General features: G+C 40.1%; 1 protein-coding gene across 1 annotated transcript in view; it reads right to left on the reverse strand.

Moving 5' to 3' along the window:
- Nucleotides 1-17,644, reverse strand: part of CDH13 (cadherin 13) — a 1,001,392-nt gene that overhangs the window by 772,870 nt on the left and 210,878 nt on the right. Inside the window, exon 2 of the mRNA XM_041770316.1 lies at nt 11,872-11,983. Within this exon, the coding sequence (XP_041626250.1) occupies nt 11,872-11,983 (112 nt within the window). The remainder of the gene's footprint in view (nt 1-11,871; nt 11,984-17,644) is intronic.

A 17,644-nucleotide genomic window follows, 5' to 3' on the forward strand; every position in this document is an offset into this window, starting at 1 on the left:
CCAAACCGCTGCACCACCCAGGGATCCCTAAAAAAAATTTTAGATACATCTTTATCTTAAGCCTTACCCACTCTAGAATTGCCTTGACCTTGCTTCACAATAAACAGACACCTGGAAGCTTGATCAGAGCTTCCAGGAACCAGGCCTCACAAGGGCTGTTGCTCTTTCATCGTTGTTGAGTATGGTGAAGGCCTGGTTCTAGCCCACCCCTCCCCTCCATGCTCCTCTGGATGCTGGGAATGACCACAGGGCCACATCCTCATGGGCATCCACCTGACAATCCAGTTGCCCCCTACCTCACTACCCCCTCCCCCCCCCCATTCTTAGTCTTGTCTTCTTCCGCAGTGCCTAGAACGTGATGGCGAATCCCTCACCCATCCTGGCTTATCCCCACTCACCCTTGCTTTCTGTTTTTAATCCGGCAAACTTCTTTCCACTGAAAAATGCAGTGCTAACCATATTCCTTGGAGGTTTTGACTCATATTTTGAACTGTTTTTCAAGCACTAATTATTTCTTTCATGTTATTCAGAATCAATGTTCCTTATTTGGAAATTCCCCCACCCCTGTGGATTTAATGTATACATATGAAAATTAAAACCACTTTTAGCTAAAAATAGATCCTCTGGGAGGGCTCCGGAATCAGCTGACATGCACAGTTAGGAGGAACCTGGATAGCTGACAACTGTTTTGGCTTCAAATGGGAATGAAATAGGCTGGTGCAGCGGTTGGCTACTTTTCAGGGGTGGCCTGCCAAGACATCATTTACTAAGTTGCTCACAAGTAGGAGTGGGTTGTGGGGGTTAGCTAGAACCTGGAGTCTCAGCCACTACCACACTCTGCTGCCCCCAGAAGCAGCTGGCATGTGAAGAGGCCAGCTGAATGGTTTAGCAGAGTTGAGGTCTGCAACTTTTCAAGGGACTCTTCTCCTATGGGGGTGCAGTCTACAATCCTGAAATCCAAGAGGCTCAGCAGACCAAAAGTGTTTTCATAACTCATTTGGCACAAAACCCAACCTGAACTGATGTGGTGGTCCTTATTTATCCTACTTAGGATAAATATCCATGTGTTTTATTGCAAAAATATCTGTTTTATTACACAGAGCTGCCCCCCACCGTGGAGTTGTGTAATATACAGCATATGCATATTATTAGCTCCCTAACTTGCAAGACACACATGATCTAAGGCTGGGGAGATGCTTTTCAGGGAGCATCCTTTAGCATTAGTACGTTTAGTACAAAGAGACCAAAACACGAGCAGTATGTGTGTGTGTGTGTTTTGGGGTGTGGGTGGGATGGCACATACCCCTGGAACGTGAAAGTACCTACAAGGGAGACCTTGAGGAAGTAGTCAGAACTTGGTTGTTCTATTTCGGGGGGGCAAGTTTTGCCCCTGCACCACATTTGGTAGCTACCAGCGCTGCTTGTTCAACAGTATCATGCTGCCGACGTTCCCCTCCCTGACCTAATTCTTTCAAATGATAAAATATGCCAACCTTTATATAGAGCTTGCATGTGGTTGGCAGTGTCCTAACAGTTTTGCCTGTGGTATCTTGATTAACCCACTAAATATCACCACCATTTTACAGATAAGGAAACCGAGGAGCTAGAGATTGACTGGGAAGGTCACCATTTTAAGTGAGGGAAGCAAGCAGTCCAGCTCAGGCATCTACACCATCAGCCCTGAGAGGCTCCCAGGGCCATCCCAATCTGTTCTCAATAAAAAGAACAGGAGTGCTTCTGTGGGAGGAAACTGGATATAGCTTTTCCTATGGAGTGAACTCACAGGGTCAGGAGATGAGCGTGTGTTTTTTCACGATTGGCCCACCTTCTGAGTCATTGAATATCCCGTAATCAACCTTCATGTTCTCATCTGTAAAGTGGGATTTATAATCCTCTTACAGAGAAGTTGATTTGATTAAATGGATAAAACGTTAGCCCCTTTCCTGGATCAGAGAATCTCAAACTGAAAGACCGGGTCTCATCTTAGGGCTCTTGCATTATGTGGTCCTTCTGCCTAAATGTTCGCCAACCCAATCTTTACGGGGTGAACCCCAGCCTGTAGCACAGACCTCAGCTTCTCAGAGAGAACATCTTGGCAGCCCATCCAGAAATCTCTGTCATACGACTTTGTCTTATTTCCTTCATGGTACTTCCATCAGATTTTCACATCTTGTTTTCCTGTGTTTTTAGGTGTTTATTCCTACTGTGTCTTTCTCTCTCTCCACAAGAATGAAAGTTCCAACACAGGAGATGACTTTTTTACTCTGGTTCAGTTGTATCCTTTGCACCTAGTACAGGGTCTGGCATAAGGTAGGTGACCATTCTGTGTTTCTTAAATAATTAATTAAATGGATAGTTCGGAATCCATGTATGTCATTTCTTTCCTATATCCTATTTCTGTCTCCAGAAGGAGAATGTGGATTTGGTCCAATACAAAAAGTGTTTGGAGATATTTTGAATGCTTGGCGAGTATTTGTACCTCTTGCCCTTTTTCCTTCAAGCCAACAAAAATTTCATGAAAATTAAAATTAAAAGGCAGGCAGAGGGCACCACGATTATTAGAATAGGTGTGGATTTGGTCTGTTACAGGATAATAAGATTGTCTACTTTCTCAAACTATTTAAAGCCATGCTTAATCTTTCCTATTTTATGTTTTGATGCTTTACTCGTTAAGCAGCCCAATTCATGTGGTTCTAATATCTTAAATTAGGAGATGCTCCTGTAACATCCGTATGTTCCTGTATTCTTACTCTCTTGAAGAAAAACAGAAATAAAAGAGATTTATACCAGCTCCAGAACCATGTGAGCAAAGACACTCAACAGGTTGAAGAGTGAGGCCATATGGCATCACTTTGAATTTGACAGTCTTAATTAGGCAATCTGCTCACCAGCATCACCAGTGAGAAACCCAGCGTGATAGCTGTCCTCATCCCCTGCCACCTAAGACACATTTCCATTTGCATGTGTGCTGGGTTCTAAAAGTCCTAATGCACAGAGCACAGCCTGCAGTCAGAGAATGTGGGTATGGAAAGGGGCCTAAGCAGTGGGGTAAAACACCTGCATGGTGGACTCCTGTTTCTGCCAGCCCAGCATCACTCCTTTCCTTCACAGAACAGCATCTCTACTTCCTGAGGCCTGGCCAATAGAAATACCAAATCTTGTTGGACACTGTGATTGGTTCGGGAATAGGCACATGAGCCAAGCCAGACCAAGAATGTTAGCCATGAGAGGTTTGCTGGAGCACTTGGAAAAGAGATGCTCTGGCTTGTGAAGTTGGAAGAATAAAAAGCTGGGGCTGCTGGTGACTATTTGGAGAGAAGCCCTCTGAGAGTAAGGGGTACCAACACTCCAAGAAAACAGAACTGAGAAGTGAAGGGTGATCCTGATGACATCCTCAGAGCCTCTAGATCCTGGTGTTCCTGAAGCCAGGTCAAGCCTCAAAAATTTTAATCATGTGAGCTGATAATTTTATGTGTTTTTGCTAATGCCAGGCAGAGTTGGGTTACTTTGGATCACAACCCAAATAGCTCTGGTATATTGAAGCTAATATACCCTTATCATACAAATGGGGAAGAAGAGGTCTAGCAAGTAAAGGTGTCATACTAGTCAGTGAGCTGGGAGCGTATCCAGTAATTATGCATCTCTTTGAGACAACTTCAAGGTATCTTTCCTTGTCTGGACTCGGGGTTCTCTGGGGCTCTGCTCCCACCCTTATTTCATATACAGGTGCTTCTCAATCACACTGTCACCTCCTCTCTGATTTACCTGCCAATCATCCTCATCTCAGAAGTTCTTGCAGGCTCCATGCTCCCTGCTGCAAGCCCTTCCCACTCTTCTCTCTCATTTGTCTCCTATTCTGAACTTCTAGAAAGCTAACCACACTGTCTAATCACATGGCCCTCCTTTCACACTTTACCTGTATTAATCATCCAAAACATTGCAAATAGATTTCAAAGTCTTAAATGATGCCAGTCAGCCCATACCCTTCCATCTCTCAGCACTCTTCTCTGCTTCCTTGACCACCAAGAATAGCTGCTGTCAGTAACAGCAGTGGTTTGATAAAACAGTATATGTGGCTGGTCTTTTCTGGCATATCATTCGATCCACACACCAGTCTCAGGAGCAAAGGTGACTTCATAGAGTGAATTTAGATGACTCTATGGGGTAGGCAGGATGAATGAGGAAGCCAACTGGATGACAGGAAGACAGTAGATATTGGAGGGCCACAGGGAAGGCCCCATCTACTATTATTTATACACTACTTCAGGCAGCTAACATTCTAGTGCTTCCTAAAGACCAGCCACTCTTCAGAGCCCTTTACATAGATGAACATTTAATTCTCAGAGTAACCTATTGAGGTGACTGCCATTATAATATTCATTTTACAGATGAGGGAATAGAGGTGCACTGAGTTCTCTACTTTTCCAAAGTTACCCAGCAGATAATGGGCAAATCTTGGATTTGAACCCAGGCAGTTTGCATCTGGGGTTTATAGTCTGGAGGCCTAATCTTCCCAGAGGTTATGAATTTTTAAAAGATCCTCAATGTTAACAACAAATTATTTTCATTAAAGCTTTTTCATTAAACACTTCCACACTGAGCAGCCAGACAGGACGTTTCTGTGGGGTAAATTTAGCCCAAGGGCTGACTGTGATTTTTCTGGTCTATTTATTTCTCCTATTCTGCTGATAAAAAAAAAAAAAAAAAAAAAAACTTATGCCACAGAAGCCCCATCTACATTCCTCACCTTCTCAGGCCCCCTCACTCCACTGCTTTATATGTTTCCCACTCTGTGAAGCACTACATAGCACCCAAGTCCAATGACGAATCTCTAATCACTTCATCATATCACTCTCCAATGTTTGTGTTCTTTTTATTCTGTAGTCATTTATTACATCGCCTTATATTTATGAAATAAAGTAGTTAATATAATGCATTTTTGAAGATTCTAATACTATGAATCGACTGGATTATTAGATTGTTACAAATATGATGGTGGGGTGGAAGGGCAAACATGTAAAAATATTACATTTCTACAGGACTCTATGTAAATATAGGAAAAAGTCTCATTAATGTCAACAGGAGTCCACATTCTGACCCAAAGTAAAATCACCTTCATAATGTGGAGTGAATTAAGTGACATCAGAGTAATATTCCTTGGCATATCACAACAGCTTAAGTAAATATACCACTTGAAATTCTAACCATATTCAGATCTAAGCAGACTGTAGTAGAGGTGATGTTAAATCATTTCATTAATCATTTAATCAATTTTCTAACTTGAGGGCAAATACAAGTTAGTAGTGCAAAGTACAATCAGAAAATGGAAAATAAATTATCATTTTTTAAATCACTAACACTTAAAACAAAAATCAAAGAACTTTGGAAGTTCTCAAGGATAGAGAATATAGACAGACAAAAAAACCCAAGTGAGCTTAAACTCAGGGAAAAGGAATTTCTCCACCTGCCAGGTTTGAAAGTTCATCCATTTATTATCATCCAAATGAAATCTTTTCAACAGGGTCAAAAAGGGCCTTTGTTTTGACATTTAATTCACTGGCGATGTATTTCCTACGTTAGGATGCAAAACACCTCTCACATTGCTTTTTCATTAATTGCCTTCATTTTTCAACTTCCCTGTTTGATTTATAGTCAATTAAAAACACCCTCAAAAGCCATGACTCATGTATGTTAAGTACAAATATAATTAATGCAACACCATGCACTCCATGGATGACCTGACCACTAACCAAGGTCATTGTCAAGGTGGCATGTCCAACCAGTGTCCTGGTGAAAGAAATCCACAGGGAAGGTGGAAAGTCAGTGGTGTAGGTCATGGATAATCTTACACTAACTGGATCTATTCAAAATAAGGAAAGGGGCACCTGAGTGGCTCAGTGGTTGAGAGTCTGATTTCGACTCAGGTCGTGATCCTAGGGCCCTGGGAACGAGTCCTGCATTGGGTTCCCCACAGGGAGCCTGCTTCTCCCTCTGCCTTTCTCTCCTCTGTGTGTCTCTCATGAATAAATAAATAAAATCTTTTAAAAAAATAAGGAACAGAAGTAGTTTTTCTGTATCTTTTTAATATTACAGAGGAAGAATGAAACTTGGTTGTAAACAGAAAAAAATATAATGCAATAGAAATTCTCTATCTCATCCAGGTTGATGAAAATAGACAGGAAAAATGAAGTGGCAAATTTCCTTGATGTGTCACCATTAACATAAAAAAAAAAAAGACACTGGACTAGAGAACTCTAGATCAGAGGCAAGGGACCAGAATCCTGGGTTCAAATCTTGACACTACCAAATATGAGTGATACGTCCTTGGGTAAATAGCTTTGCTTAGCCCAGCCTTAGTATCTTCACCTATAAAATGGGCACATAACAGTATTTTGTCCTTTAAGGCCTGTCATGAAGTTCAAGGGGGACTTCTACAATTAGAGAGTACACAATTAATGCCAGCTATGAAGGTCATGGATGTCACACTGGTCAGCACTCGTGGTGCCTTTTACAAATCCCAATATCTATTCCAAAGGTATGCATACCTTTTACATTTTTCAGGAAGGTTCCCTCTCTTGCAATTGTGGTCAGCATGGGCATACAGCCCATCATAAGGAAATCTCTTAAGACTTATCCCTGTCTCTCTAGAAAATAAACATATTGAAACTTCAGAAGAGTATTAGAAAAGCCAATAGCAAAAAAAAAAAAGTAATATTAGCCTAATGCATTTGATATGTGATTTCCCACCAAAATGTTATGTGATTTTCCACCTAAGTAAGGTCATTTGGGACATTATTTTACAAAGAAAAATTTACTCAAATTAAATAACTGCCTTCTCTGTTGTAATTAGTCCTTATTCCTGTTTTGTTTTTTAGTGCCAGATGATCTTTTATTTTTAATTTTTTTTCCAAATGACCTCTTAAAAGAAAATTCTAGCCAAATAAATGGTAGTATTCTTTCTCTATCTCATCTATTTGCCTTTTTTTTTTCTTTTATCATATCCAGCCTCAGGAAAATCCCCCCCCTCCTCAGGAAAAATTTTAAAACTACACTCATCAATCCAAAATTAAAAAAAAAAAAAAAAAAAACTACTGGTCCATGAAGTTCAAATCCTAAAATCACTCATTTCTTCAAATTTTTAATGTTCATAATTTGTCTTCTATAAAGCCCAGATTAGATGGCCATTGTAGGGACATTGAAAGTATTTAAGGTCTATTAATAACAGTAGTAACAAGAGCAGCAGCAACAACAGCAATATTGACAGTAAAAATAGCAGCTTTCTTTTTTTTAAGATTTTATTTATTTATTCATGAGAGACATAGAGAGAAACAAGAGAGAGGCAGAGACACAGGCAGAGGGAGAAGCAGGCTCCATGCAGGGAGCCCGAAGTAGGACTCGATTCCAGGTCTCCAGGATCACACCCTGGGCTGAAGGTGGCGCTAAACCGCTGAGCCACCCAGGCTACCCTAATAGCAGCTTTCATTCATTCATAACTGTGCTAAGCATTTTTCCATCAATAAACATCAACTCTAAAAGCAAGGATTGCCATTATCCTTTTTAGATGAGATAATTCAAACTTAGAGGATTCAAATAGCTTACTCACTTAGGGCCACACTGTTTACATGACTGGTAAATAGAATATGAGTAGAAATTATATATATCATTTTTGAGCTAAAGTGGTTGAATTTGGGGGTGTCTTCTCCACATTTTTTGCTCCCCATCTCAGTGACATAAGAATGACTAGAAGGCCCAAGATGGCAGGACCAAGTTGGAAGTAGCCTGAGTCCTCAAGTTCCTGAATGGAGAACAACCACTTGGAGCAGAATACCCAAGAGAGTAAGCAGCCCAACCTGCATCCTCATGACCTGAATGAGAAATAAACTTATATTGTGTTAGGTCACTGGGGTTGTTTGATAGCAAGCCTATTCTAACGAGTACAATTGTGTTATTAAAAATGTAATTATACAGGTTGTATTTTAGGTGAGCTTAGGTGTAGCAATTTTTCTCTGTGTATCTGTGTGTGTGTGTGTGTGTGTGTGTGTGTGTGTGTATGTATGTATGTATGTTCCATGAAGAGTAATCTAGGAAGGATGAACAGTAAGAGGTAGAAAAGTGCTGACTTGAAAGTGCCTCGATGGCCAATGGGGTGTCCTTTCTGGACACCGGAAGTTGGAGATATCTCCCATTAATAGAAGCTGAAGGGTCATGAGTATGATTCCCTCTAGCTAAGTCAATGATCATAGATCTCTCCATATGGCTGGGAAGATGTGTCTGATCTGATGCAGCTGGGAAAGAATAGTCTATTGAGTAATTTTGCAGAACACAACATAGCCAGGGGCTTATCACCTGGTCCTTTTCCACCTCAGCTGGGTGACTGGTCAATTTTCCAGGCCACTTATTCCTCTGAAGCCTGAGTGTCAGCTGGGAGGGTGTAACCAGCATCGCTATTTAAATCTCATAGGGCCAAGATGACGGGTGCCAGAATCACATGATTTTCATGTTGCCAAAGAAGCAACAACTTATTAAGAGAATTTTGGGTATGGGAGGCCTCTAGGGACCCCCTAGCACAAACCCCTCAAGGATTCCTCCCTGAGTCCAAAGGCCTTGAATGGATGTCCCCCAAGTTTCTTCCTTCCAAGCTATTTCCCCTTTCTTCTTGTACTTCTCACAAAAAAAAAAAATGGGAATAAGCATATCTTCCCAGCTCATTTTTCAAGACTGAGATGAAGGCAGAAAACTTTTGTCCAAGTTATCATGAGTTGGGGGCTTTGCATTACACTGTGAAAGATACAATGAAAGAGCTCCCCTGGTTACATTAGAAGAATAGTAGGATACCATGTTTTGATCCTAGAAGCTTGTTGAAAAATGGCCTTTTAAAGACGAAAGCAAGTCTAGTTAGTGGAAAGGAGAGTAGAATAAAGAGTTATTTGGATGTGAAGAAAATAAAAGGCTTTAGAACAACTGAAGGAAAGATGTATTGGAGTGAACAGTGAATAAAATATTAGGGAAATAAAAGGAGTGGAGGTGACCATTAGTAACTGTTAAAGTAGAAAAAGATAAGTCATTGAGAATTGAGGAGAAAGATGAAAAAGGATAAAAGGAAATATTACTGACTGAACAAAGAGAGTAGGAAGCCGTGGACAGAATAAACATTTTCTATAGCCTGCTAAAAGCTGAACACAGAATTGGTTGGATATAAGTCTGGGGTATGAGCAGATATACTATGTCCATCAGGCAAACAGACAACACTTTCAGACAACTTTATAGAATGGTGAAAAGTGTAGACATCATTATGCTGTGTTTACACCTTCTGCAAGACAAAACTTTACAATGATTGGAAACCAAAGCTCTTAAATATTGCAAAGAAAAATGGAAAGTACAAACGTCATAAGTGGAGTCCAAGAGATGTAACTAGCCTGGTGTCTTTTAACCTCCTGCATTACCTGTGTTTATATGGCACTAAAATAATCCTAACCATTTCCTGGATCTTGGCATGCAAACTCAAGTATCTATAAGTATTTTAAAACTTTCTGATTCTGTTTGACCCTTCCATTTTCATCCAGACAGTAGCCTTGTGTCAATACAGCCTTCATTTGAGAGCACCACCCCACTCATTACTTTCTTGGTTAATCACATTTTCAGGGATAGAAGGGTCTTGTGTTGAACCCTAGAGCAATGCATGAAAAAAAAATCTAAGAAAGAGGGGAAGAGGAGAGACTAAGAGGAATGTTTGTGAGCTGGGGGGAAGTTTATCAATACTCAGTACTCTTTCCTCTGTAATAGAGCCATACATTTCTATTTCTTCTGAAAATCCAGATTTTCTCAAAAAAATATTCAATAAGCATTCTCAAGTCTATGGAAACTTTCTTCTTCATTTAGGCACAATTAACCTTATTTGCAGGGTCTTACTCATAACAACCTACATTCGTTGCTTTGAGATGAACTCAAAAGCACCAGACTAGATGTACTCTTTATATTTTTTTTGCCCTAGTAATAGATTTGAACCTGCAGTTTGACTAAGAGAGGGCTAATCAGATTTTGCTGATTCAACAATTTACATACAGATTCATATATAAAATTTTAAATATCCTCAATTCCCGTATCACTGACTTTTCCTGAACGTGCTATCATTGATAATCAACTCAGTTCCATTTAGCATTTACTAGCTTACACAGAACCAACAACCATAACCCACTTAATTACTTAGGGGATTAAAAAAAAAACACAGACACACACAAAACTGTGATATTGGAATGTACAGTATGGTCTAGTTTAAATTAAAAAGATCCCCCAAAGTATGATTGTTTCCAGCTTCTCAGCGGTGAATTAAAAGCTGTTTGGTGTCGTGAAGATTACAGAAGCAATCACATTTATGGGCCTGCTTTGCATACCAACTCTATTAATTTCCATACTCAGGGTGGCTTCTCATTTACACCCATGTTAATATAGATGCCATTTGGGATAATCACTTGCAAAGAAAAGAGAGAAAAAGGAGATAGAGAAAGAGTGTGAGAGAGAGAGAAAGAGAAGGAGAAGAAGAGAGGAGATGAGACAGAGATGTGAGGGAAGAAGAGCCAGAAAAGTGGTTCTCTTAAACAAAGTTTCCTTTGAAATATATTGATTCTGATAAATAGAAGAATCAAAAGACAAATAAGGGTTCCTGATGGCCTGACCCAGGAGTCTCACTCAGGGATCAAATTAACATGAAATCACACATTGGAATTCACTTATTGTACCAGTCCTGCACCTTGTCATTGCAGACTCTAATTGCCAAAATGATTTCATTGGTATAATTGCATCAAGATGTTCATGGACTTCACCTTGGGTAGCTCCCTTGATGCTCAGTATTGCATCTTCATTACTGTGTTCCTTCCAACTCTAAAATGTGTTCCAGCCTCACAGAACAATCCAACCAAGCAGGCTGGTTTTATTTTATTTTGTGTTGTGTTGTCTTGTTTCCCTTTTCTTTTAACACACCAGCCACAGAGCACAGGAACGAAGGAGTGTGGTTAGCGTGGAAGGCAAGCCTGAGACCGTAAGGGCAAATGCAAAATTATCTTCCCTAAAAGGACCTTGCAGCATCTGACCAACTTAAACCACTGTTTTCCTATTATGCATTCCCAAATGTTAAAGAATGGTGCTCAAGAGTTTACAATTAAATGGTTATTTGTCTGCCATCAATTTTAAATTCTATTGTGCTAAAACTATGCTTGCTATGCATTTAGCAATGCACTCCATGCCCTCATAAAGATAAAACACTATGAAACTGGCATTAAAAATAGGAAGAGATTATATCCACGGATCTGAGGGGAGCATATTTTAATTGGAATTTGGGGGGATTTGAGTTTACTCCACAATATAGCTAGTAGAGATTTTGAATCTTTCTGAAGTCCCTCTTATTAGCCTTCAGAATAGGAGTTTTAAATTCCTATGCCTAAAAATTCCCAGAAGCCAACATCCTACTCTCACCATTATTTTGATCTAACACTATGTACGAGAAATCCCAGTAAAACAGCAATCCTTGGGAAGGCAATGGTTTTGCTCTCAGGGACTGCCCAGGGGAAATGGATTTAATTTCCTTTGCACAGAGTAGCACTCACATTGGAGTCTGGTGTGGTCTCCTCTTCTGGGAGCAGTGGAAAATGCTCACCAATGATAAAATACTCAAATGAGATACATAACGACTTTATATACCTCTCAGCCAACAAGGCCCTAATTCAAGAGCTTCCACCCCAGGTCAAGCAGTGACATAAGAAAAACAATCAGAAAACACTTAGGTTAGACTATATCACATCCTGAGACATATTCTTAGACATTGGCAAATTCAAATATGAGAATAGGCCAAAAGAATCATCAAGTGACATTGCTTACAGTTTAGAATCGCCTGGTCCTCGATGAACTGAGCTGGCTGATTGATATGGAACACTTTCTGCTGAAATCCAGGAGTGCAGTCCAAATCTTCTGCAGATGTTAACAGCAGCACCTGAGAAAACCAAAGCCATCAATATTTTAACAGCGGCTTATGTGTTTGCCCTACTAACTTTTACCAAATCTGTGACTTTTAGAAATGAGCTGGGGTTTTAATTTCGTTTCCCAAATGAAGAGGTAAGTTGATACTTCTCCTGTGGCTGCCAACAATTCTCTTTGGCAATGAGATTTGGAAAACACACAAATGGGAACAGCTGCTGTAGTTTCCATCAAGTTGCTGTTAAAGAAATAACTTTGTCAGATTTTTACACCTGCTAAGAATCTCACCATGGCTTCTATGTGTGAAATTTCATTACAAAAACAGTCAATTTCATATGATGCCCAAGCTAAAACCAACTTCACTGTCATAGATGCAAAGGAGCAGTGCCATTCATAATGAGGAGGAAAACAGAATATTCCACTGGAAATTATTTCCCAAAGGAATTCAGAGCTCACTATACCTTCACAATCAAATATGATGGCCATGGGCCACCCTCACCTACTCAGCACGTGAAATGCAGCTGGGCTGAAATCGTCAGTATAAAATACATGTTGGATATTGAAGGCTGAGTGCCAAAAAGAAAAATAATGTAAAATATCTAATTTAATAATGTTTATATGGATTACATGTTAAAATGATATTATTTTACAGAGCAGACTCAATAGATGTTATTGAAGTCAGTTTCACCACTTTATTTTACTTTTGTAAGTTTGGCTACTCAAAAAATCTAAAGTTTATAATTGCTTCCAAAAGCTCAGCTCTGTCTTTGCAAACCCTTGGGGTGCTTCATCTCAGACTCAAAAATTTAAGTTATGTATTTTGGAATATGAAAGTATGTGACACATTCTTGGACAAGGGGTACTTTCGTAAGGTAAGAAATGGTCATGGGTTTAGTATGGAAAGAATACAAGCCCTATGAGGATAGAAGTTACCTCTTCCCTGCCCCCCTTTGATACCAAGTACCTACCACAGATCCTGACGCTGAGAAGATGCTCTATAATATTTAACATAGAACTGCTAACATTTTTCAACCTTTACTATATGGCGAGCACTATGCTAAGTTTGTTTTATGCATCATCTCCTTTAATCTCCACAACAGCTTATATTATATTTAATATTTTATAGGATACATTTTACAGACAAGGGGCCTCACATTCTGGAGAAGCTAATACATTTGCCCAAGACCATACATACAGTGAGGATGGGTGGAACAAGGATCTGAATCCAGGCTTAAGTGTCCTGAATTTGGATCACTTATCAGAGCTCCTCCCACACACCCCTTACGCTTTCCATGTCATGCAGCAGGATTTTATATTTTTTTGCCCGAGATGTTTCTCTGAAGCCTGTGGAAGGCTGGTTTAACAGAGCATGGGGCCAGCAGAGAATGTTTGGAAATTCATATTCTTAGTAGCAGCCCTTGGCCATTACTGATGAGAATTGGTGCACAAATACCCCAGCTCTCTCACCACTCAGGAGAGATAATCATGCAGGCAAACGTTCTGTTTCCCTCTTTCCACTTGGATTTCAACTCCAGCTGCCTACAGGGGTGAGCTTGATATTCACCTTCCATTCTTCCCTGGCTCATTTCCTCATCTCTTGTTGGTATTTTCTGACACCACCCTCCAAATGAAACTACTGGCACTCAAATCCTTGACTTAGTGCCTGCTTCTCGGGAAACCAAACTTTGATACCAGGATGCAAACTTTTAACCACTATACACAAGCTGTTGAAGAAAACTCATTATTATCCCCACCAGCAAATTCAAAAGAGTGTACAAAAGGTTGGAAGCTGAGGAACCAGGGCTTCTCTCTAAATACCAGCCCACTGAAATGCACTGAACCCCAAGAAATGAGAGCAAGAATTAATCTTTGGAGATTCATGGTATGGCAGGACTGAGGAACATCAGAGAAATTGAAATGGAGAAGTCATCACCCTGACTGACATCATCTTTCTAAAATCAAAGGGGTGAGGATATTATAGTTCCATATCTGAGCAGTTCTGCTTGTGAAACTTTCTCTTGCCTTCAGAGCAGGCTCTGGTTAGATTGCTTCCAAGGCAATCATAATGCTGACATCCCAAATGGCACATACACAGAATGCAGATTCAGGACTCAGAATAATTTGCTGGCAATTTTGCAAGCAGAAAATCTATAACTGGCCAACGCTAATTCAGTTAAACAGAAAATGGTCGAAGTTTGCCCCCAGGCACCCTGTGCCTACAATTATACCTTAACCTTCTAATCAGCTAATTCTGCCTTCAACCCAAGACCAGTAAACCTAGTCATCCCCTAGGAACTAAGGAGATGTCATTTCTCTAGGGATCCTGAGCATAAGAACCCAGAACTGGTTAAGAAGTTGGTTGAGTTGAGCCCCTGTTCTTGTCCCTCTGCAGCTCCATCTTTGTCCTGATTTCTTGGTAGGCTCTATTCAGGATTCCTCTGGAGTCATAAAGAAATCTCTGACCACCAGGTGGGAGTAGGAGTGGTGAGAGGATTCCCAGAGGCTGTTTTGTTTGTTTGTTTGTTTTTGTAAATTCTTGGGTCACTCCACTCACCAAAGTTTAAGTTAAGTGCTTATAAGGGAAAAGCATGCAGCAATTTCCTAAGCAAGGTATGACTTAGCAAAGTAAGAACTAGTTCTTCCTGCCTGCATTCATTCGTTCACTTATTCCCCCAAATTTATTAATCTCCTGGGACTCAGCAAGCACTTTGCTAGGTGCTGTTCTAGAGCTTATACAGAAGCATAGTAATGCAGTAATTAAAAGCACAAAGTCCAAACGTTCAAATCTTGGCTTTGTCTTTTGGCTGATAGTAATGGAACTATGGAAAATAAGATGGGCATTGAGAGGAGGAGCTATATGGATTCAATGCATGGTGCATCTAAAGCAACAAGAATAGGGGCACCTTGGTGGCTCAGTCAGTTAAGTGACCCTCCACAGCTCACTTGTGTGCTCTCTTTCTCAAAACAATTTAAAAATTAAAAAAATAAAATTACTAGAATAATGTCACACAGGATAAGTGATCAGCAAGTGTTAACTGTTAATGTGGACTAGAAAAGGTGACGGGCATTAACAAATCACAATTTCATTAATTAACTAGAATTTTACCGTGAGAGGAAATTATAGGTGTCTTTGGGAGCATGAAGAAGGGACAAGGAGCCTAACTTCATCTAGGGGGATCAGGGAAGCAAACCCACATAAAGGACATTTCTGCCTCGATCTCAAAGTTGGGTCAGAATTAGCTGGATCAATGGAAAGGAACATAGACTTGTCTTGTCAGCCAACACACCCTTTTCTTTCACATAAGTTCCTTTGTGTCTGCCTGGGTTTCATGTAACACATCTCTGAAATTACAAAATTGTATTTAAAAAAGAATCCAGATGAATTTAGGGCTTCCCAAAAGTTGAATGTCTGACTGGGCAGTAGTGGAAGATTATTCTACTTACTGCTATTGCCCCTTGACTTTTTACAAGAATTTAATCAGTATCTGTGCATGAACTTGTCATGGATACCCACCCTTCAATTTTAATCACACTGAGTTTGGTGGAAGAATAAGTAAGAAGTATCCCCACATTGGTTTAAAAATGAGTATTTGGACATTACTCCAAAACGAGGTAAGCCCCTTCTCCAACATTGTCAGATGTCATTTTTATAAATATGTGCCCTGGACATACTTTTCTCCAAATCCTCTTGAACATTTCTAGAATATATGCTATGAACAACATTCTGAATTTATCTTTAATGCCTTAGAAATAATGGTATTTCTATATTTTTTTTTTTGCTCACTCATGCATTAGCTTGCACCTCATAACCAACAGGCAACCAATACACCTTTGAAAGCTCAGCAGTGATCAAATTTTATGATCACTGAAGGATTTCTATTATTTGAAAATTACAATCAGCCTGCTTATGAAAGCAGATTCATGTTCGGACAAACTATAAGCACAGGACAGAGCTACACTGGTTCTATATGAGTCCCAGCTTATTAGCTGCCATTTACCAGTGTGACCTTGGGCAAGTAACCTTCTGTGTCTACATTTCCTCACGTAGAAATTGGAACTATAATAGCATCTCAAAGTTATTATGAGGATTAATTAATGAGTTAATTGTCATAAAGGGCCTTATGTAGTACCAGGCACATAGTGGTTGCTCAATAAATGTTTGCTGTTATTATCTTTGTTTCTATATATTATATTTAAGCCAATATACAGGATTCACTGATATTATCTTCCTCAAGGTAGACATTGACAGATATCAGCAAAATATAACTTTCGTTGCTACTGTAAAACTGTTCAGTGTATACACTGTGCTCAGAAATATTCAAAGGGAAAGAGCAGGGGCCTGAGTCAGGTAGAAGGTGGGAGGGGCGGGGTTGAATGTTGAGGTCAGGTGCACAATGGAAAACATCAATGCCTGTTGTGAGCTGAGCTGTGCTGCTTTTGCAGGACACCAAATATCCTTTAAAATGGCAGCTCAGAGCTCCATCCTCTGTGTAAGAGCCACTGCCCTACATGTACACACCGATAGCAAAACCTTACATCACTGTCTTTATACCTGCTTCCTTTTTTAGCTTCCATTTCTTTGCTGCTATTCAGAGCTTTCTTTTTTCAAAAGAAAGGGTTTATGTTTATCCTGACAGGTAGTGATTCACGAACATAGCCAACTTGGAATTTGCTTCCAGAAAATTTTTTTTTTTTCTGTCCCAGACTGCAGGTTGCCAACTGGCAGCATATGGGATGGATGTGGCCAGCAGATTTGGTTAGTTTAGCCATAGCAGTCTATCATAAAAGTTAAATTATCATGTTATTAAGAGTGCACTTCTCTTGGCTGTCCTTGTCTGCACCATTCTATTACTGTTCCCGCTTACTTGACTCTGCTACTCACTTGTCTGGCTCTGAGGCATCTGAATTTGCAACCCCTACTCTAAACTTTGGAAACAGGCTTTTCAAGCAAAGAACTCTCCTTGTTGTGAGTCTCTAATTAACTTGTCATAATAATATCCATAACTGTATGCTCTTGGCTCTGTTGCAGTAACTTTGGCCACGTGCTAAGCTCTGGCCCACAAAAGGAGAGTAAAAGAGCTTTTGCCACTTCCACCTGGCCCCTGAAATGCCCTCTCTTCCCCATCTATGAAAACAGAAAGGAGGGTCTTCCAAGATGGCAGAGCCATCCAATAGAAACGCCCAGAAATCAGTCCTTGCTTAGAAGACAAGCACTTAACAGAACTACCCAACAAGGAAACTGCACATGCAATGTGCAGACCCCTAAGATCCAGGGTTGTGTGTGTGAGCCAGCAGCTCACCTGGCTGACTATACACTAGATACGGAAAGGACAAGGACACAGAGGGGCTCCTATATCATGGCATCACAAATATGTCCCAGAGGTCAAAGAGATATAGCAGGACTGAAGAAAAGCTTAACACAACTGTATTCAAAGTAGCCATAGCTTAAAAAAAAAAAAAAAAAAGAGAAACTTCCTGCCACAAATAATTATCTCAGCAGGTAGTGAACAACCTCAGATCTCATCCTCTCTTAAGCCAGCTCCAAAATGGTATTTTCCAAGTGAACTCACTAGAGTCTCCTGGCCCCTCGTTGTTTTCCTTTCACTGACTCACCGCTTTTTGCTATTAGTGTGGATGGACAGTTACTTTATCCTTGCCACAAAACACCTCTGGTTTA

This window comes from Vulpes lagopus, chromosome 10 (genome assembly GCF_018345385.1).
Source record: "Vulpes lagopus strain Blue_001 chromosome 10, ASM1834538v1, whole genome shotgun sequence".
NCBI classification, from domain to species: domain Eukaryota; kingdom Metazoa; phylum Chordata; class Mammalia; order Carnivora; family Canidae; genus Vulpes; species Vulpes lagopus.